Here is a 21,861-nt window from a genome sequence, read left to right as displayed (position 1 = left end):
CTTTAACCCTTTAACTGAAGCAGTGAGCAGAGACACAGAGTAGAATAGAGAGCATAAAGACTGGACTGTGTTTAATGGATAAAGGTCATGTGGTCTGATGAGTCCAGACTGACCCTGTTCCAGAGTGATTGAACTGATTACCTATCGTGCCTAGTGCCGACAGTACAGGCCTGTAGGGGGCAGCGTTCTGATCTGGGCTTGGTCTGGTTTAGGTTCAGCAATGTTATGTGTCCATAAAATACCAAAAACAATTATTCTGACAGCAATTGGACACAATAATCAAAGGTAAAGACAAAGGTCCAATGTAATACAGAGCGCAGGACTTTTTTTTCTTGTTTTGGGGGGGGCCAGGCTGCGTATGTTAGTTCTCCAACAGACAGTGAAGAGACAATATTTTCAATGTAAATTTTGTAAATAATGAATGCATTATTTTCAAGATTTTACTTGCATGTGGACCTCACCAATGAGCACATTTTTTTCCACATTTCTTTAAGCTATTTTCATAACATTATAAAAACAGAGGTCCAAAATGCCATTTTAAGCCAAATAACACCAGAATGCTGTCGTGGTACCTTAGCTGTTCAAACTCTGAAGGACTTACATGTAGTGAGAAGACTCGTGGTGGTCTTTAAAGTCGATCTGACCACCCTTTGAATGGTCACTCCTCATGGACACACTGGGTTCAGGAGAGTCCAGCCTCTCCTCCTCTGTGCTGTTTGACAATGTACACAGATTAATTGCCAGTCAAAACAGTTGATTTGTAATGATTGGCACTGATGATGTGCTTTGGATAAGTGGTCTGGACATAAAAAAGAATAAAGCAGAAACAGTTGTCATTTTGAAGTTGTTTCATTTTTACTTTTTCAGTTGGATCCTCCTCTTTATGTATCCTCTACTGCATATCAGAATGAGACGCATTGTTTAAGATCCAGTGAATTAAACAACTGCACATCTGTCAGAAATCCACCAGGAGGCTCCAGAAACAAACCTCTGAAGTCAGTTCTGGCTGATTTCAAATGTACCTGCCAGGAGCCTAGTCATCCTAACCCATCCTTCATAAAACAACCATAGAAATTCAGATTCCTTTCATTCTCTCTGGGGGCCAGAACAGCCATATTTGATAAATAATCCAGTAAGGAGGATGTTTCCGGTGATGGCTGAGCTAAATGCTAAATGTGCTTATTGATAAAATGGTAAAATTCATCAAACATGACAATTTCTGATTATTGTAATTTAAAACATAATAAACAAAAAAACATTACAGTAAAGCCACTGGGAAACATATTTTATTCAATATATAGGCTCAAAAAGTCTGATCTAATGAAGAGTAACTATGTTTACATGTAAAAAAAAAAAATAAAAAAATACACCATTGTTTCCTCTCATTCTGACAGAGACAAATCTCCACGTAAAGTCTTTACATTACAAGTGAAAAAAGCTTTTCAACATTTGCCTAGATCCGAATATCCTCTTTCAGGACATTTACCAGAAAGACATGTTTCTTCTTTTGAACGAAAATGCAAACTTTTCCATCTGTACTAGAGAGGATATTTGTTTGTTCAACCAAGGCTGAATGCTGCAGTAAAACCAGCACACGACAACCATGTTCAAATACATGTTCAAAGAATCCTCATAAAACTGTAAGAACATTAGCATATCTCACATGTTTTATCTAGAAAATGCTCTATTCTGAAAAAGCCTAATCCAGAATATCTTTGTAGAATATGATGTTTCCTCAAAGCCTGACTTCCTGACTTTCTATCATGTTCAGGTAGATCATCTTTGGCTATATTGCCCTTAGTTAGTTCTTATAGCTGTGTTCACTAATAGAATTCACTAGAATAAAATTCAAGTTCTCACTGTTCCACCATGTTCCCCAGAGAACAGGTTTCTTTCACCCATACCTCAAACTCAACCTCAGGTTCAGAGGTTTCAGCCTCAAAGTGATGAAAGATACAGCTAATTATTTGTAAAATCACAATTCAACATTTAAGACACAATATAATGTGCCCTGCATGTTAAATCTGGCTAATTTAAAAGCATGACAACCAATGTTCAAATACTAATATTTCATTGGACAGTTGAATTTCAAGTGTCTTAAAACCATAAAACACAGCAACATTAAGAACTCAATGCTCAAAAACTGTGTTCAATATCATCACATACCTGTTAACCTTATTGTTATCATTCTCATACACATTTTTATTACACAAACTGCCACTCATCATATGTGTAAAACAACTGATTCAGCCACTATAAACCACAACAGTCAGTTCTCACTATTTGAGCTGTGATACTGATTCAGGTCTGGGCTTGAAATTGAAACAATATATTAATAAATCAGCTATAAAAACGCCAAGCCTAAAGTCCAAACCTTTATTAGTGGTTATATCATGTTTCATATTAATGTTTAAGACTTATATTAAAGTCCAGAGTCCAGAGATCACAAGCTCTTTCATTACTGTTAATATTTAATCAGAAGTGATCAGCAGTGGTTTATAAATCACCTTCCAAAACCTAAAAAACATATGATTCTGATTTTTACAACATTAATGATGTTACCTAAACTGACCGACAAATAAAATTTCAATCCACATCACAATTTTCCATTCACTCTATAGCAAATGTAACATCAGTATTAACATAAAACACTGACAACAGTACCTTTCCATGTCGGTGATAATCTGGTGCCGTGACAGTAAATGGCAGAAGGAGGGAAAAGAAACACAAAAAAGGTTTAGCCAAATGAATATTAAACATAGCATTAATTTTCTAAATAGAAAAGTAAAAATAAAAAATTGCAGGAAATATTCCAATAAAACTAGCATGGTTACTCTTACTCAGTCTTGTGTCTTCTCCAAGGTTCTCAGGTCAAAGTGTTCTGCTGCTCTGGGAGGGACTTAATAAAAGACACAGATGAACACATGAAGTGTGTGGACATTGACACCAGCAGAAACAACAGCTTGAACTTGTTCATATGAACAGATAATAATACTCCATCAGTGAGACTGTGTAGTTGTAAGTTGTGCAATGTAGTTTACTGTTTCCACTGCGCAATGTTTTTGTTTGTTGTCCTTTTTATTTATTATTATTTTCCTTATTGCTTATTATTATTACTTACATACTTATATAACTTATTACCTATATATCATTGTTATGACTACTATCAGTGTTATCACTCCATTAGAATTTTTATCCTGTGATTATTAAACTATATATATATACACACACACACACACACACACACACTCATAAATATATATGTTAGCACTTTCTAATGTGCAACTGCTTGTTTTTTTTTCCACAGCTGTTTTTTTTAATAAGTTTTGCATTATTATTATTATTTCTTATTTTTTTTAATATTGCGCATTCAGTATTGTGCTGCTATTGGAACGTCAACTTCCTGAGGGCTCTACCCAAGGGATCGAATGTCATTCCCATTCATTTATCACTCCTCACTCACCTGCCACTCTCCTTCTTCACACACCTGTACCTAACCACCACACACTTATTTAAGTTCACTCTCCCCTGCTTTCTTTGTCAGTTCATTTTCCATGTCTCAGCCAGTTTGTTTTGTCTGTGCCTCCCCTCGCCTGATTCCAGTCAGCCAGGTATTTGTCAGTGACACCCTAACAGTTGCTATCTCCAGTTTAAACTCTATGTCTCTCCACGCTTCTTTAAGTGTTGTCAGCAACCACTATTGATGCTAAGTATTATTGTACTGAATGTGTTTCACCACACGTACTATTATTTTGTGGATTAATTCCTGGAGCTTAATAAAGAGCCTTTTTCTGTTTCACCTTCAGTCTGCTTGTGGGTCCTCACTTCACCGTGACAATATAGTTCTATCTAGTCTATCTCTAATCTAATACAGCAGAGACCGAACAGAGATAGCAATGCAAGCTTTTATGATGAAGGTTAATCATCATCCTAGAAATTACAAGTGTCATTGTAAAAGATTTATTATTTAAATTGCCCTTTTCATTTACAGGTTCCATATTATGAAAATGTTTATTCTCTGTGTATGGAAGTGTGTATAAACTGTTGTAAAATAAAAAAAGAAATAATAAAAACAATTTTCTTTTGTTTTTAATGTTGTAAGGAAGAACCAATCAAACCTGATGCAAAATTTGTTAGCCTCTCCTAATTCCCCCTGCCGTCCAAAGATGTGCATCTGAATATGTTAACTGACCTCTGTAAACCACCCACATGTGTGAATGTGACTGTGAATGTTTGTAGGTATTTGTCTATGATCAGCTGGTGACTCTTACCAGGGTAAACCTGCCTTCACCCGTTGGTAGGATGGGCTCCTTCATTCCTGTGGCTGTTTGAGGATTAAACAGTTTGGAAAATTAATGAATGAATGACAAACATGTGTAAATGGTGCTACAATTAAAGCAAGATCAAGAAATAGAAATGATTTGTCTGTTTCCACTGACAGTCATTCATATTTTTTCTAAAGTTCAAACTCATTGTAGGATGTTGTGTCTTTATGTCAGAATCTGATCCTACCTTTAAGTTTATTTGTGTTTCAATAGCCAAAACATTTGTTGATGAAAAGTAGACAGTGATGTTAACCTTGGAATATGAGATGTTTGTGACAGGTACATACAACAGTCAACAGCACTTCAGAAGCCTTTATTGTATAGATTATATAAATGGATGGAATATATAGAGTTAATCTTACAATTTCTCTTTACAATAACTCACCTCTGATGTTAAACCTATTTTCACTATGCACTTAAATGTCATTTTGCACCTTCATCATACTGAACATTGCCGTTTATTTTTGCACCTTACAGTTTATCAGTTTTTTGTAATCCATATTTCCATATACTCATATTTACCTCTGCCAGGAGGTATTGTGATCACTTTGCTTTGTGTGTTTGCGTGAGTGTGTGTTTGTTTGTTTGTTAGCAAGATAACTCAAAAAGTTATGAACGGATTTTCATGAAATTTCCAGGAAATGTTGATACTGGCACAAGGAAGAAATGATTAAATTTTGGTGGTGATCGGGGGTGGGGGGGCCCACGGGGGGCCCCACTGATTGGCCTTGGCGGAGGTCTGTGCTCTCTGAGTGCTTTTCTTGTTTCTATTTTAGTTTACTTTTTAATTGTGTGTCATGCTACTGCCCAGTTTGGTCAATAATGTCTATCTATCTATCTATCTATCTATCTATCTATCTATCTATCTATCTATCTATCTATCTATGATAAGTGATCTATAAGTATACAAATCATCACATATGATCTAATAAGAAAATGTAAACAAAAGAGCAGTTACACCTGTGTGTTTTATACTCGTCTTGGTATTTTAGTTGAACTCTGGTGGCAGCTCTAACGGGATACTCGTCTTCAGTATTTTATATCATTAAGAGTTAACGGTGGCCTCCCTCGTCATGTCGACGCTCTACTGTTGTCAAACTCCAGGCCAGTAGGTGGAGGTAATGCTCCATCTGCTCCGATATGTCCGCCGCCAAAACGCTCATTTTACAGAAGAAATATTTTTCTTTTCGGAAGAAGATCCCGACAAAGCGGCCCTATTTCTTTTCAGGCAGAAAAAGTCGAAGAATCCGAAAAGCAACGATGTACGCCAGGACAAATACCGGCAGCACACATGGAGACTTTCAAGATAGAAACGGAGTAAACTATGTGACATCGACAGAGTCTTTCAGCCACTGCTCTCAATTGTTCTGGAAAAAGGACCCCAACGACTCCGGAGTAAGAAAGCCAACTGCCACCAGCGTTAGCTAGCGAGCCTGCCGACCGTTATCCACATATATAACCACTATTCTCACTGGCTGTGCATTCGACCACGCACCTTTCACTCACGGTGTTGTTTATTAAGTGTCTGCGATGCTGCGTGGAGACACCGGCTGATGAGTAGCAGCACGTTATGTCAACAAACAGATTGGTTAGCATCAATGCTAACGTACCTGTGTTCATGCAGAGCGGCTAACGGCCTAGTTTAACTCTTGGATATCTGCCGAACACATAGGCTGATAACCATAACCGCCTATGTGCCCTAGGGTTTACATCAACACAGCTTTATGGAATTACATATATACCGATGGTATTATTTCAGTGTTGCGAGTTAGAAACAACAATAGAGGGAGGGGAAGTGTAATATAGTGCAGCAGCATCTCCGAGCTAATGCTAACATGATCCAATACACGCTGCCTGAGCTGAACCGAGCCCGAGAAAAAAAAACAGACTGAGATGAGCATGAGTGCTCTTTTCTAGTTTTATGTGTATTATGTTCGCGAATGGCGCTCGTTTGACCGGTTAAAGCCGAGCTGGACGCATGAGGCCTGCCATATTGTTAGTGGACAGCGCAAAGTAAACACGGAGAGGTACTCCCACAGGAAACGGGAGCGGAAGACGCCCCGCGGAGGACTTTGAAAGACCTCTTTGTGATGCTGGACTAGGCGACTCATTCATGGGCCTCTGTAGCCCAAAGATTCAGAACACAGCGGCAGACACTTACACAGCAATTATACGTTTAAACATTATTTTTTGAAAACAATTATGTTTTAACTCGGCTGTTATGAGGAGCATAGTAAAGACCACCGACATAGTGGATTTCCCAAATTTAAGTGGAGCCCTTGGTTCCTGTCTATTGAACTGTTTTATATAAATACAGTTTTCTTACAGAAGACACCATGTCTCCTCAGTTTGTTAGAAGTTTATCAACATGCATAATATAGTCGAACCAAATATATATGCACTAGCATTTTTTTTTTTTTTTTTTTAATCAAATGTGTCTGAGAAGATACATTTTTGCATTTCAGTGTTTTACCAAGCATGTCTTTCCACTCAAAAGTAGTGGTTGTGTTAGATAACATGAAATGAAAAATGATCCGAATTTCAGTCACATCTTGGTGTTACATGTATGTCATTAGACCTGAGGTGAATGCATTTGTTTCTTTTGTACAGCCAAGTACAACCATCAGTTGGTGTGATCAGCTCCCATCATCCTCAGCGACACTCTCCAGCCCCAGTCTCTCCTCAGCATCACTCTCCAGTTCCAGTCTGTCCTTGGAGTCTCGAGCACCACCGCCTCCGCCGTCACAGGCACCAGCAACACCAGCCTCAGATGACATGGAATCAGATGAGAGGCCGTACGTCTGTGACATGTGCAGCTGCGCCTACAAACACGCCAGCTCCCTGCTCAACCACAAACTCACCCACAAAACCGGAGACTTCAGGTACACCTTTCAGTCTTAGATACATGTCCATGTTTCTCTGCCCCTACAGTCGTTTTTCGCCATGTTAATTACATCAGAGTCTTTTAGATTACCAACACATTACCATATTACCCATGCCAATATTTGACTATAAGCAAACATTCTAATTTTAATACGGGTCATGTAAATGGTATATACTGTCTAATTTTAGGTTTGTGATGACTCTATGGAAGCATGTAAAGCCATTCAGAATATGTTTGATTTGGGATTTTTAGCACAGTGCTGTGACTCACAACCCCCATGTTTATGATCAGCAGTGGACGACAGAAAGATGACACTATGGCAGAGGAGGATTCCTAAAAGCTTGTATTTATAGATGGAAGGAGAAACACGCCTGCTGTGGAATACTGTTAAAGAGGACCTTTATTGGCTATTGTATATTAGGGCTGCAACGACTAGTTGACAAATGGTTAACAGTGAAATTGGTCTCCAACTAATTTAGTAGTCAGCATGTCATTAGTGACATCATGCACTTTTAATTTAATAATTATCTAAGGAAAAATGTTAATTTATTGCTGATTTGAACTCTTGAGTATTTAATTGTTTAACAAACTTTTTTAGGCATTGGAATTCTTCTGGTTTGTTGATCATTGAATTGAATATTGGTTTAACAACTTTGTTATGCATTCTAATTGTTGTGCACCAAATGTTCTTGTGAAAAGAAAGAAAATTCTTTTTATTGAGGATATGTTTCAATATCACAACACTAACCTTTTTTGCCCCTGTTCACATCAGAGCAGGCATTGCTACAAGAAACCTGGAATATTAGTGGGATGTTAATGGTTGTTACCAATGTAAACAACAGCAAAGTAGGGATAATGTCTTTATCAGGATAAATGACTAAACTGATTGTGTGCGTGTTAACATAGTGTCATGTCCTAATTCACCTGTAATCTTCACATCATTTATCTGTAAACTTCAGGTGCGACTTTTGCAGCAAGCCGTACACCAACTACATGTCATTGCGCAACCACATGCGGATCCACGGTCAGAAGCGCTACATGTGCGACCTGTGTGGGAAAGCCTTCCGCTTGGCCCGGTACCTCCGCAACCACCAGAGGATCCATGACGACGGGCCCAACCGCTTCGACTGTCCCTCCTGTTGCAAGAGCTACAGGACGATGCTGGAGCTGGCTCAGCACCGCTGCACCGCTGCTGCATCCAACCAGGTAGGTGGGAGTGGATCTGTGGGAGATGGAAACACTGGGCGATGCTGGAGTGGCTGTGGCTGCACATGAAATATGTTAAGCAAATGAGATTTACCGCAAAATAAGCTTTTATATTTAATACTTGAAAGAATTTTGTAAATGTAGGATGTTTTGTTTTGAATCACTTCTGAGAGATGAAATTAATGTGTGCTCATAACATCCTTTAGAGCTAATGGTGAAACGACTCTTAAACAGGCACAAATATGTCCTCAGGTCATTGGTTACTCTGTATTTTACTGCTCAGTGACATTAGAGTTTAATTTGTTCCTCTGCTGGTTCCTGTTCTTACTCGTCTACTGATTTTCTAAAAGCTGGACCTTTTATTTTGATAATATAATAATATATATTATAAAAGTGCAAAAGAATAATGTCACAAAGGATGCAAATGAACTGAGTTTTTTTCTTTATCTTTGCAAAAAAAGTATTGTTTCAATAGTAAAGGTATTTATTATTATAGTTGTTTTTTTTATCTTCATTAGTCCTCGTGTTCATTTTTCTCTTCTTTTAAAAATATATTTTTGCATCTATGTCAATCCTTATGTTTCATGCAAGGCCAGTGTTTCTTTTTTGCATTTAAAATCACTTTTATCTTATAATATTCCAGTTATTCATAAAAGTATCAAATCCCTGTATTATTTTTTTATCCCAATTTTATATTTAAGCATAGTTTTTATTTTTCTACCAATTCAGTCTAAATCACTCCTTAAAACAATTATTTAAACAAAATGATCATTTTCCTCATTGGTCTTTTTTGTGTATGATTACTATGTGTTTATATATATATATATATATATATATATATATATATATTTTTTTTTTTTAAGAAATAAGACTGTTTTTGTTCAGAATCTAACAGAAAGAATGAAAAGAATGATTTGTGATGATTAAAAACAAGACATTTAATGCTTAATTTAATTTTTAAACGTGGTGCTAGGCACAACAAACCCAGCCCCTTGCACGTATTGTAGCTTATTTTGGCATTAATCCAGTTGATGTCATCATGTCTATGGATGTGCTGATGCCAACATATCAATTGCCTCTATATGTGTGCCAAGTTTGAAGTAAATTGAAACAAAACTGATGTTTTTATAGATATTTTAAATTTTGCCCATTATAAGTAAATGGGAGGAAAAAAAGACTTTAAAAATTCATAAAAATTTGAACTTTGACCTACTTTTCCCAAAATGTCACATCTATCTAACATCTATTCTGGGTCGCTGGCAATCAATAAACCTAATTTAGTAGGAATTCAGCCAATAGTTTTGTTGATAGAGTGATAACATACAAAGAAACAAACTGAACCAAAAACAATACCCCTTCCTCCCCCTTTGGGGGGGCGGGGTAAAAATGAAGGAAAATCATGTCAAAGATATAGCAAAGAAAAACTTAAGTCAGGCATGAAGTAGCAGAGGAAATTAATACAGGTCCAGATGTAGGTAAAGAATCATTAAAGAATTAACTAGTCTGTATCAAACAGGATCAACTCGTTTCAATTGGATAGGGTCTGATAAACACAGATTAAACACAGATAATGTGTTTTATACTCACAACACAAAAGAACAACATGGTCACTAACAAAGAGAGAAGCACCCGATGTCCAGTTATCTTCATGATGGAGACTCGGTGTTGTCTGCATCTTTGGCAAAGTGTGAGATTCCCATTAAGTGATGTAACTTTGATTCAGTGAATTTTTACCACAAAGCATTCTGTATTTGTCAGTACACATCAGACAAATATTGTGGGCTCTAAATATGTAGTGTTTTGTCCATCATAGTTGAACCAGGATGTGGTCCTGTTTGGAGTTTTAATTATATCTGCACATCTCATCTTAACTCAGAGCTATTATGTACTCCCCATGAGTCTCCACAGCCGACATGTTCCTGTGCATGTTGATCCAGCAGGGGTTGGGGAGGTTGTACCTCCACTGTGGGCTCTGCAGTGCTGCAGTGGTGGAAACTTTTAGACTGCAGCTTCAGTTTCACTCTGCTCAACTGCTTGGCTACATACGTTGGTGTTATATGTGGCATTTTGCCTAATTTTCTGGGGGGCTTAAGTGGTGCTGTGGGTTGAGGTTATTTGGTTAAAACGTTCCATTTCAGTGGGGATGCTCTGATCTGATGTTGATATTGAATATGAGTTACGCTGGTGCATCCTTAATGTTCCCCCAAAAAATTTAATGATTGCAGTATTGACTCACCGTTGTAGATTTTCACTTTACATTTGGGAAAAAAGTGGGAATAAATGTTCGTTGAGAGCGCCATGTCTTGAAGAAATCCAAAAATCCTAAATAATATTGGTTAAACAACTTCACAGATCTGAATTGTCATTTAACATGACCACAAATGACAGCAAAACATTGTAGATTAGAGTAGTTTTTTCCCCTTTTTCATTAAGTTGAGGTTCTGTGTTATTAATTTTGAGTGTTGTAATGGTAGGAAAACCCTGTTACAATGTCTTTAATATAATATTGCACTGCATGGTCAAAATTACTGAAATTATGTCACTTTTACTTTCTTAGGCTCGAATTACACATAGAACATGACATATGAACATACATGGAGGATAATGGTTAAGATTTACACTGTATGAACTCATTACATACCATTAAATGCCTTGTTTAAATGACCAACCTGTAGTACTTATCATAAATACTATATACAGGGTTCCCGTGGGGTCTTAAAAGTTTTGAATTCATTAATCTGCATATAATACCCTAAAAAAGTCTTTAAAAGGTATTAAATTTGATATGGTAGGCCTTAAATTAGGTTGCCATAAACTTGTTTGCTGTATTGTGTTTAAATGAGTCTGGGAAATGTCCAAACTGCAAAGAAAGTACTCAGTTCTACCTGTTCCAACTTGACAATTTATACTGAAATTAGAAACCAATTATCGCTACCTTTGCAGCCCCCAGTGAATGCCTAGTACAACAGCAGCAAAAAAACCGAGCCCCAAACAACGTTTGGTTTAGCCCGACCCTACAAGCAGAGGTTTTGTGGACTCTAAATACTGTTGTTAAACACATGTCCTACAATGCCAATGATGGCATCACAGAGCTGTTTAAACACATGCTCCCTGATTCAGATATAGCTAGCATGTTTACGTGTGTTGCTGACAAAATGGCTTACTTAGCTAAATTTGGATTAGCAGTGAAGATCAAGACAGAGCTTGTTTCGAAAATGAGCAACAGGCCTTTCGTTCTTATGTTTGGCTGTGAAATCGTCATTAAATTCTGTTCTAAGTAGTCTTAAAATGATTTTAAAAACACTTAAATTTAATTTGTAGAAATTTGTAGGAACCCTATATATAAATTTAGATAAACTTTAACCACAGTAACTGCCTCCATCTTTATATCAGAGCTGTTTCTTGGGTACATTATGTCAGCTCTTCTTGTGATTATTGTAAAGTTAGTTTGCGACCACACATATGCTGTAAATACCCAAAATCCTGAAATGGTGAAAAGCACCAGCTTAAAGCATGTCTAGAAGAAGTGATTTATTGAACACACAGAAATCAGGCAAACTGCATCATTGTATTTAGTCCCATAAGGCAAATACAGGCCTTTGCATAATGCCTACCATTTAAATAATCTAGTAGTAGAGGGGTTGGTTGTATGGGCACTGTGTTGTGGTGATGCCGTAAACTAACACCAGGCCTCAGCTACAGTCCAAGTGTGCTGCTGTAATGTGAGCTCCTGGTCGGTTATGTGGAAAGTGTGAATAAGTGATTTTGTGGTCTGGCTGTTTTGTTTTCTATTCTAAAACCCCAGGTCTAATTGGAACTTGTCTAAAACAGTGCTTGATGTGTTCTTAATGAGGAGTACGGTGTCAGTTAATAACACTAACACATCACACTGATTCCCATTTGTCGCTGCATTAAAGTGGAGTTCACAGCAAAACAATGCAATGGATGGCGTGGTAGAGGAAGAACTACAGAGTCTGGAGGTTGACCACAGGTTGAACACATTATTAGTGGTAGATGGGTCAATCAGTTAACTGTCAAACTGAAGATTCAAGACAGTGGGCTATGGACGTTAAATATTTCACAGCACTGGTAAGAAATGAATGCACACACATCTGTGGTACAGTAGCAATAGTAGTGGTCTGAATTCACATTGCAGCTGTATGGGTAACATCATTGGAAGATTTTGTGCACCAACAGACTGCTCAATATGACATAATGTGTGAGGTTTTGTAACTACATGTACAGTCGTCCTCAAAATTATTCATACCCTTGCTGTTTTTTGTGACTTTTTTTTTTGTGATGAAATGAATGAGTTTCCTCAAGTTTGTTTGTGACTTATATATGATACACAAATAAGGGAATAACAAAAAATGAGACTTGAAGAAATAATTTATTTCAGGAGTATTTTATTAATGGATTTCCAAAAAACGCCATGTTCAAAATTATTCACACCATAGGTTTACTAAGTCCAATGTCTTTTCTGAATAGTCAGTAGAGTAGCTTTTGTTCTGGATGATGGTTCCTGTTAGTGTCCACAGGCTCTCTTATGTCTCCTGTGGGATTTTGGTTCACTCTTCCTGGGCCAAAGCCTCCCGCTGGATCCAGTTGGATGGTCTCCTACCCATCACTCTGGTCTTCAGCTCCCTCCACAGATTCTCTATATGAGTTAGGTCAGGACTTTGACTGGGCCATGTCCTTGAACCACTGCTGCAGTAGCTTGGTGGTATGCTTGGGGCCATTGTCCTGCTGGAATGTTCAATCAAGACCAATCTGGAGTTTCTCAGCAGACGCTTTCACATTGTCATCCAGGATGTTGATATAATCCTCCTTTTTCATGATGCCCTGTATCTTGATAAGGTTCTCGTTGCCAGTAGCGGAGAAGCAACCCCATAGCATTATGTGGCCACCACCATGTTCGATGGTTGGGACTGTGTTCTTCGGCTTGTATACTTCTCCTTGCTTCTTGCAGATGTAGGCAACATCCATGTCGCCAAACCGGACCCAGCGGGGGGCTTTGGCCTGGGAAGAGTGGACCAAAATACCACAGGAGACATAAGAGAGCTTGTGGACACTAACAGGAACCATCATCTAGAACAAAGCCTACTCTATTGACCATTAGGAAAAGACATTGGACTTAGTAAACTTATGGTGTGAATAATTTTGAACATGGCGTTTTTTGGAAATCCATTAATAAAATACTCCTGAAATAAATTATCCCTTCAAGTATCATTTGTTGTTATTCCCTCATTTGTGTATCATATATAAGTCACAAACAAACTTAAGGAAACTCAATAATTTCATCACAAAAACAAAAAATGGCAGGGGTATGAATAATTTTGAGGATGACTGCATATGTGCGAAAAGTGACAGTAATGCAGCACTGTAGGACTAACACAGGATTAACTGCGTTGATCAGTTTAATATTTCCTTAAAGTATAGTTTGTTGTTCTGAGGTATGATCTAAATAATGTACGGATGCAGTGAATGATTATTTTCAGTGTTGACTAATCTGTTAGTTATTTCCTTGATTAATCACTAATTTATCTGGTCCATTGAATTGTGAGAAAGTGGTGAAAGATGCTAATCAGTGTTTCATATTATCCTGTCCTAAAATGTATGTTTGATAATTTTCAGTTTATATATATATTCACTTTACTGTCACAGAGAAGGAGGAAATCCCAAAAATATTCACATCAGAGATTTTTGGCTTTTTATCCTCATATGGGGTATCAGTTATCAAAATAGTTGACCATTAATTTAGTAGTCAACAGCTAATCAAGTATTAATTGCAGCTCTGATACTGTGGGAATAATAAAAAAAAGAATCTGTTTCATAATATGCTCCTGTGGCTAATTTTGTAGTCACAAATCACTCTTTACAGCAATATCATCCATCATTTGGATGAACACGCATCACATCAGCGTCTGTTTTGTATAGAACATTGTATTTTGTCTATTTTATTTACGTTGTGGGATTTATTTTTTTCTGTAGTTTAGTCTTGCATTTTCAATATTTACATTCAGTATTTTGCATACCAGTATTTATTTTAGACCTGTCACTGATGTTGCTGACTGTTGCTGAATGTTATATACTTGGTTTGGATATTTTTGACCATATTCACATATTTAGTTTCATGACTAAATGAAGGTTGCCAAATGGTTCTAAAGAAAAGGAGAAAAAATATACAAATATAGATTTGTATCTGTTCTGTATATAGAATGGAGAATGTAATCAGAAATAGGCCTGTTATGTGATCACTTTATACACTGTTTATTCAGTGAATTTACAGTATTATATCATTCTCTGGATATTACTGATATGAGGAGATCAGATTTGGGTATCATTGCGTAGCCCTATGCGTTATCCTTATATCCTTTATGTTTTTTTTTTTTTTTTTTTTTTTTTGGTGGCGGCTCTGTCGGTAATTCTGCTCTGTGTTCAAATGCATGTATGGCATGACTCATTGACTCAATAGTTTGCTTTTGATGTAATGTGTGCATGTTACACACTGTAGCCCATTTTTGCTGAACCTTTGTCCTCTCTGCAGCTCTACTCTTGGAAGCCTTCCTGTGGTGAAAGCATGCTGTGGGCTTAGACCAGGCTTAGACCAGGGTTAGGCTAAGTTTAGGGAAAGGTTCAGGGCTTAGCAGCCAGGATATAAAAACAATTTGGTGGATGTTCCTCACAAATACTGTAATCCAAATTTATGTGTGTGTTTGTGTGTGTGTGTCTGTGTGTGCATGGGGTTGGGGTTCATAAGAACCGGTTCAACTGCCCGTCCTGCTTTAAGAGCTACCGAACCATGCTGGACCTGGCCCAGCACCGCTGCAGCGCCGCGGCCAAAAACCAGGTTGGTGTGAGCGTGAGTGAGCATGTGTGTGCGTGTTGTGTAAAGTATGTGTGACACAAGTATCAGACTGAAGTGTAGCTGCAGTGAAGGGTCGACCTATCAGGGGCTGGAATGTGACATATGCAAAGACCATAGTCTCACTCTGCTTTTACAGCTTGGACGTTCACATTAAACAGGTATTCCAAACCTTTGAGCATAGGTTTTCCCAGTGCGCTGTCATCCAGTTTTATGGTGCTGGGGCCTGTATCTTGAAGCAGATTTAAAGTGTTATTGAGGTAAACTCAGGTTCAAACCTGAGTTTTCAGCATCACATAGATGGTATTGTACTAACCAAGGTAAATTACTGTTCTAACTGGACTGAACTGATTCTGTTTCAGAGGCTCAAAATAATGGATGAGACTGGACAAAAGCACCACCTACTGATCAGTCAGTTCCCCTAGAATACCCTGTGGACCTTACCACATTGATTAAAAATGAAAAAAAGGGTGAAAAAACTTTGTGTGCTTTTTGTGAGGTAAAAAAACAAGATGTATTCAGACTGCATATATCCCTTTTCCTCTTTATATTGGTCTAAATAATCTTTAAACACAGACTGATGAAACCAGTAAAGCTTCTTTGTCCTAATATGATTTAGTAGTAAGCCTACTAACTGCTTTTTATTCAGTTTAGTTTGATGTCTCCTTACTCTGAGAGTGGCCATGTGTTAAACCCCTCTTACCTATTTAAGATGGTGCTAACACTGACCCTAGTACAGTAAGAAACTCTGGGCTGACCCAGGTCGTATCTACCTTTATGATACCGTTTAACAAAACTGCAGTTATTGGGTTTTGTCAAGCAGGTAACAGCAGGTCCTGGTTCTGTTGAGCTTCCTGATACAGGCCCCTGGTTTGGCAGTGAAGGTTATGTCACAAACATAAAGACAAATAAAACTATACTTGTAGTCTACGCTAGGTTACCAGTTGTTCATTGATATTAAGTGTTTGGTATTTCACTGCACTGTAAGAACTACTGCCTTTTACTGCTCTAGATTTAATAACAATTTGCTGGAGAATCGTTACTTTCATTATATTTTAAATCTATCTGCATTATATTTGCTTTGGTAGCAAATCCGTTGAGTGACATATGAATGATGTTGGGCAAACAATGAGACAGGTTATCAAATCAATGTCATAGAAGTCTAATAATGAGCAAATTATCTGTGAAAGATGTGGTTAGATGTTAAAGGGTTAGTTTGGACTGTAAGTGTACAGGTGTATGGGATAGTTTGTGGTCAGCACAGTCTATTTTGAAGAAGCATACAGGAGTGCTGTGATGGTGGATGAAGGTAATTTCACACCTACTTCACTTTTGTCCAGATTCTGACACGTTTCAGTTTGATTTGAGCCAATTTTACATGTGTGAAATGTTTGCCAGACCACAATCCAAACATCTGGTCCTTGGTCCGACCAAAACAGGTCGTCCTGAAACCGAATCATGATTTGGTTCATTTAGTGTGTGAAATGCTCATAGACCATTTAGACTTGGGTAATAATTAGAGGAATCTATGTAAAGTGATCATTGGTGATATGAAAAAGAAGACAAATGAAGGACAGAAGAAGTAAAAAGTGATTTGAATTGACAACGTTCCACCGTCAGACACAGTCAATGTCCTGTACAGAAAGATGATGGCAGCAATTGAACCTGATCTAAAGTATGTATTGACTTTGGTTTGGACATTTGTGGATTTGGCTAAATGTAGACTTTCTCCTGCTGGTTCTGTTGACAGCAGTGCATCAGTTTGCTTCTCCAAAATGTGGCCGTACAGACCATTATCTCCTACACTGATATGAACCTAAACCAATAACATGTAGAAATGTGCAGGGAAAGGCTCAGGAAGAAGTTAGCCAGAATAGCTACAACAATTGTGGAGCATTTGACAGAATGTAAAGCTGTGATGTCCTGAGTGGGTAGGGTTCTGTTTGTGTGATTGGATGTGCTCGTGTATGTTCAACTTTACCAGACCATCTCCTCATATTGACAGGTTCAAATAGAGAGAGTGTAGTCAGTGTTGGATGTTTCTAAATTTTATGGGTTTTTGAGATAGAACTGAACTACATCACCGCTAAATATTTACACTTAACGATAGAAGAATTTTTCAGAGTGGGGAAAAACTCAATGCAGTTCATCACATTCATCCATGTGTCACCTCCCCCTCCTCACTCTGAGTACATGAATATTTGCACAAACACTGCATGAAGTCACATGTTTTAAACATCCTCTCCCCCCTGTCTGTCCCACTCCTATTCTCTTCCTCCTCCTTCCCCATCCAGTCCGGAGGTCGCCGTTCCAATTTCTCCACCACCCCTCGCCGTCAGCAGCAACAGCAGCAGAACAACGCTACCTCCATGATGCAAGCGCAGCATGGAGGACACGGCCAGCAGGAGCCTCTACCGTCCCACTGCGTGTCCCCCATGTCCCAGGGGGGGCAGGGAGGAGGCGTGTCCAGCCAGTCGGTGTCTGACCCCCACCAGGTACCAGCACCAAATAAAGGACACAAAGCTGTTGGCAGTTATGTTGTTTGTACCCAGGCTGGATTCGCTGACGGTGCCGGTTCAGCTTGCATCGACTTGGCTCAGCCTTTGTTTCATTCCCATTATCTGAGCGCAGGAATCATCAGCTACTTTTCTTAATACCACCTTTGCTGAGGTTTCAAACAAGTTAAACCAAGAAAGACAGAAATTTGGAGGCAAAATACAAACTGCTTTAAAAAATGCAGTTGAAACCCTGTGGGTAACCCAGCAGTTCCTCCACTAAATCTATACAGCCTCTGATTACTGCCTGACCACATGCATGGACAATGGTTTTACTGAACTGCAGTATTTTGTTAATGTTCCTAATTATCCTCCATTCAGCTGTCTAAAAACACCTGGATGAACCTAAGAGAACTGTTCTATTGTTTGGCTATTATCACTCTTTGCAACTCATTTACAGATATACACATCTACAGTTGGAGGTTTGATTGGTACTGTTTTAATGATGTCATCTTGGTGTATTTCAGCTGTACTGGTACTTGTCATTCCTAGTACTCTGTACCCAGTGCTTGTGTAGTGACATGTTGCAGTTGCCATCAGATGCCATACTAGTGTGTATTTTTTCAGGGCCGTCCCAGCTCAGTGTCATCTCAGAGCAGCCAGCAGAGCATGAGGAGCTCGTCCTCCAACAAACATGTGTCGTCGTCTGCCACCGCCCCCTCCTCCTCCTACTCTCTGCTCCAGCCCCTGGTGCCTGAGGTAAAGGAGATGAGCTCGGGATACACTAGGCTGAGCGCCAACCCCATGGTAGGAGAGACACCCGCCACCCGTCTGCCGTCTGCTTTCTGCTGGCTAACTGCCTTCTTCCTGTCTGCCTACTAACACCCCCCCCCCCCCCCCCCCCCTTGGACAGAGGGCCTGTTAACACCTAGTGTCCACCAGCATTCTCACAACACTAATACACAACCTTTAGCACTTCCATTCACTAGCATTGCCTCCATTAGAACACCAACTGCACAGAAGAGTCACATAGATGCACTAGTTTTCTTCTTGAATAGTTTGCATTTTAGTGTTGAGCTGGTTTCTACTAAAATGTTCTTGGTGTACTAAGAATACAAAGACAGACACCTACTCTGAAACTTTTAGCAAGAGAATAGTCCAAGTATTTAGATATGTCCAAGACTGACCTTTTAACCTTTGACCCTATACAGACCTGATGAGTTAGGTTAGGAGCACCACCTTTTACATTTCCTCCTGTATAATACAACCACCAAAGACACCCCACCCATCCCCCCCGACTAAAATCCAGCAGTGGTTTGTCTTGAACCTGAGTAATGTGTGGTGGCTCTGAGTGTCCAACACTAACGTGGGGCTGTGCTATTAAAGGAGTCGTGCCTTTCACACATGCACAGACTTCAGTTCATCTGATCCAAGTCCAGTTTGTTTCTTTTATAAAACCTAATGAAAATAAACACCATCGTGCTATCTTCACCTGACGCTGTAATGGTCAGACCAACAAGAAAAGGACCTGAGAGAAATGATCATGTTCTTTTCTTCTTCATGTTGTTTTATATGAAACCTGTCAGTTCATCCCATGAGTTCTTTATGTTTAACAGATCAATCAGAGCTGCACAGTTTGATGAAAAACTTGTGTTCTTTTTTTCTGACCTACTTGTTGACATCCACATCAAACTGGTCTGTACATTCTTTAGTCTCTACTCAGCATCTCTACATCCAAAACATCACCAGACAACAGGTGATATTATTTTGTTGCTCACCCTAAGTCTGACCTTTTTAAAAATTGCAGCCTTTTCTGATTTGATAAATTGTGCAGCTTTAATTAACATTTATTTCCACAGACACAGTGAATTGTGCAGCCCTGTGCACCATCTCTTCATGTTCGATTTTATCGCCACTGTTTCATAGTTTTTTGCATACTAGCATTTGGTTTTGTGTATCTGTATGTGTGGTTTCCTGGTGTATTTTTCAGGTGTTGTGTTTTTATTTACTTGTCTTTACATCCATCTGACCTTCACATATTCATCAAATAATTTGATTCTTATGTTTTTCCTCTAACTGTGCTTTTTCTTCTTTTCTTTTCTATTGGAACCCCCCCTCCCTCCCTTTTGCAGCCGAAGCACCAGGACACTTTCTCTCTGGCCCCGCAGCGGCCCCTCACCACCATCAACCCCATCGGCCACTCCCTCCACCCGAACGGAGCCCCCACGCTCAAGCCTTCCCCCGTCCCACGCACCATCCAGGCCATGCCCTGGGAGCAGCGGTCCCTCTACAATCAATGAGACCTCCCCCCCAGGAACCACCCCCCCCCACCCCACCCCACCCCACCCTACATGTCACGTCACGCCACACCATCACCACCTCCCCATCCATCTCTCCTCTCCCTCCCCCCCGTGGATGGACTGGAGGAACCGGACCTCTGGATGCCGGACGCCCCTCCTGCCCCCCCACCCCCACCCCCCCCACCCCCTCTGGAACGTGTTTGGGAAACTGGGAAGGGCACCATTGAGAACTAGTTGAGATTGATAACTGAGTAGTTAGGTTTCAAATGTGTTGCCTTGACCCTTGTGTCTGATCGATGCCATGAACTGGATAGAAGTTAAGACGTCTGTTACCTAATCTGTCCTTTCACTAAGAGTTTATCTCCTCAGCCTCCTGCCCCCACCCCCCGGCTCTAGTTATGAAAATATCTATCTTCCCCTTTATGAATAGTGTCTCCCCCATCCCCATCCCCTTTTTCATACATTTCATGAAAAGAGAGGCTATTTTTATCAAACACCACCATGTCACAACCTGAACAATGAGGGAGTCCACGGTGCCGCGCTGTCAAAGTCCAAAAGTCCTGATATGTTTGTGAACATAAGCCTGTTAATGTCACTTGAAGCTTCTGGAAAGTAAAGGAGGGGAACTTCTGTCTTTCTTTGTACGTTTTTGTTTTTAACATGCCCTTTCAACGTGCTCCAGAATGGACATTGTGTATATTGTGCGATAGGAGGGTCAGGACTATTTCAGAATGCCTTTTTTTCCCGTTCTCTCCAATGTTAAAGCCCACCCCCACCCTCATCTCCAACAGCTAAAGGACCACGACGGAGACGAGCTGACTGTTCCTCTGCAACACATTTCAGCATTTGACTAGCTTGTCTTGCGTTTCCCTGAGGACTTGAAGCCCTGCTGTCAAATAAATGGACCTCTCTACTCTAGTTTTCCAGCCTGAAGCGGCAGCAGCAACAAGGACAGAAATGTTCAACCAACACAACACAAAAACTCACTTTTTTTGTAAACCTGCATCTGAGCAATGGCTCGTTGGTGTCGTAGTTGGAACAATTGCTGGGACTCTAAAAGGTTAAACAGTCCAGGTCTTCATCCTTTTGTTCCACACTGACTGTTACGTGTTCTGTTCACTTTAAAAGCACTTTAAAACAAGTGCTGTGTAATAATGACTGTCCCGCTGACACCCCCCCCCCCCAATACACCCGTTTACATCAAACTGCCCCGACTACAGAGATGTAATGTTGCTTTACATCAGCCCCCGTCGCTGCTCAAACAGCAGTTTTTTAAGCCAAGTGTCACATGATGACGTTGTAGCAGTGGTGGGTTCATTGAGGCTACGTTCACACTGCAGGAAAACCCACTCACACCTCATGGTTCTGCTTCCACATGTCTCACATCTTTTTTTCCATGAACAAGATATATATATATATATATATATATATATATATATATATATATATATATGTATATATATATATATATGTATATATATATATATATGTATATATATATATATATATATATATATATATATATATATATATATGTATACACACACACACACACACACACACGATTGTTTTCTGGCCACGTGAACTGAAGATAAATTTTTTTTTTTTTTTTTACTAAAACTATAGGGCATAAGTGAGTCACAGTAATTAATACTGTATATTACAAGAAACTAACAGGCAAAACCGTACTTAATCTGATACTGCCCAGCCCGACTGAGTCACTGTTTCTACAGTAACAGAACAGACCACTTCTCTCCATTTTATTGTGGATGTCATCTTGCCCTTT

The 21,861-nt window shown here is 39.2% G+C and overlaps 1 protein-coding gene across 3 annotated transcripts; it reads left to right on the top strand.

Moving 5' to 3' along the window:
* The first annotated feature begins 5,478 nt into the window (after nt 1–5,478).
* On the top strand, nt 5,479–21,214 carry LOC115424217 (zinc finger protein 646-like). 3 transcript variants are annotated; one of them, XM_030141338.1, is made up of 7 exons: nt 5,479–5,720; nt 6,936–7,207; nt 8,169–8,415; nt 15,176–15,265; nt 17,575–17,775; nt 18,403–18,534; nt 19,908–21,214. In XM_030141338.1, exons 1-7 carry the CDS (start codon nt 5,586–5,588, stop codon nt 20,073–20,075), a joined length of 1,245 nt encoding a protein of 414 aa, XP_029997198.1. In that variant the 5' UTR covers nt 5,479–5,585; the 3' UTR covers nt 20,076–21,214. The 3 variants fall into 3 exon arrangements, with proteins under 3 accessions (XP_029997198.1, XP_029997197.1, XP_029997199.1); XM_030141337.1 differs by having other exon boundaries at nt 18,403–18,582; XM_030141339.1 differs by lacking the exon at nt 15,176–15,265 and having other exon boundaries at nt 5,480–5,720; nt 18,403–18,582.
* Nucleotides 21,215–21,861: the final 647 nt, after the last annotated feature.

The sequence above is a fragment of the Sphaeramia orbicularis genome, chromosome 8 (assembly GCF_902148855.1).
Source record: "Sphaeramia orbicularis chromosome 8, fSphaOr1.1, whole genome shotgun sequence".
Taxonomy (NCBI): domain Eukaryota; kingdom Metazoa; phylum Chordata; class Actinopteri; order Kurtiformes; family Apogonidae; genus Sphaeramia; species Sphaeramia orbicularis.
Note: the sequence above shows the minus strand (reverse complement) of the source record. Positions and strands in the feature narration are given on the sequence as shown.

Coding starts and splice junctions, on each gene's coding strand:
- LOC115424217 (XM_030141337.1), top strand. CDS start 5,586: ATGTACGCCAGGACAAATACCGGCAGCACACATGGAGACTTTCAAGAT. Junction 5,721..6,935: donor AGGACCCCAACGACTCCGGA/GTAAGAAAGCCA, acceptor TCTTTTGTACAG/CCAAGTACAACCATCAGTTG. Junction 8,416..15,175: donor CCGCTGCTGCATCCAACCAG/GTAGGTGGGAGT, acceptor GGGGTTCATAAG/AACCGGTTCAACTGCCCGTC.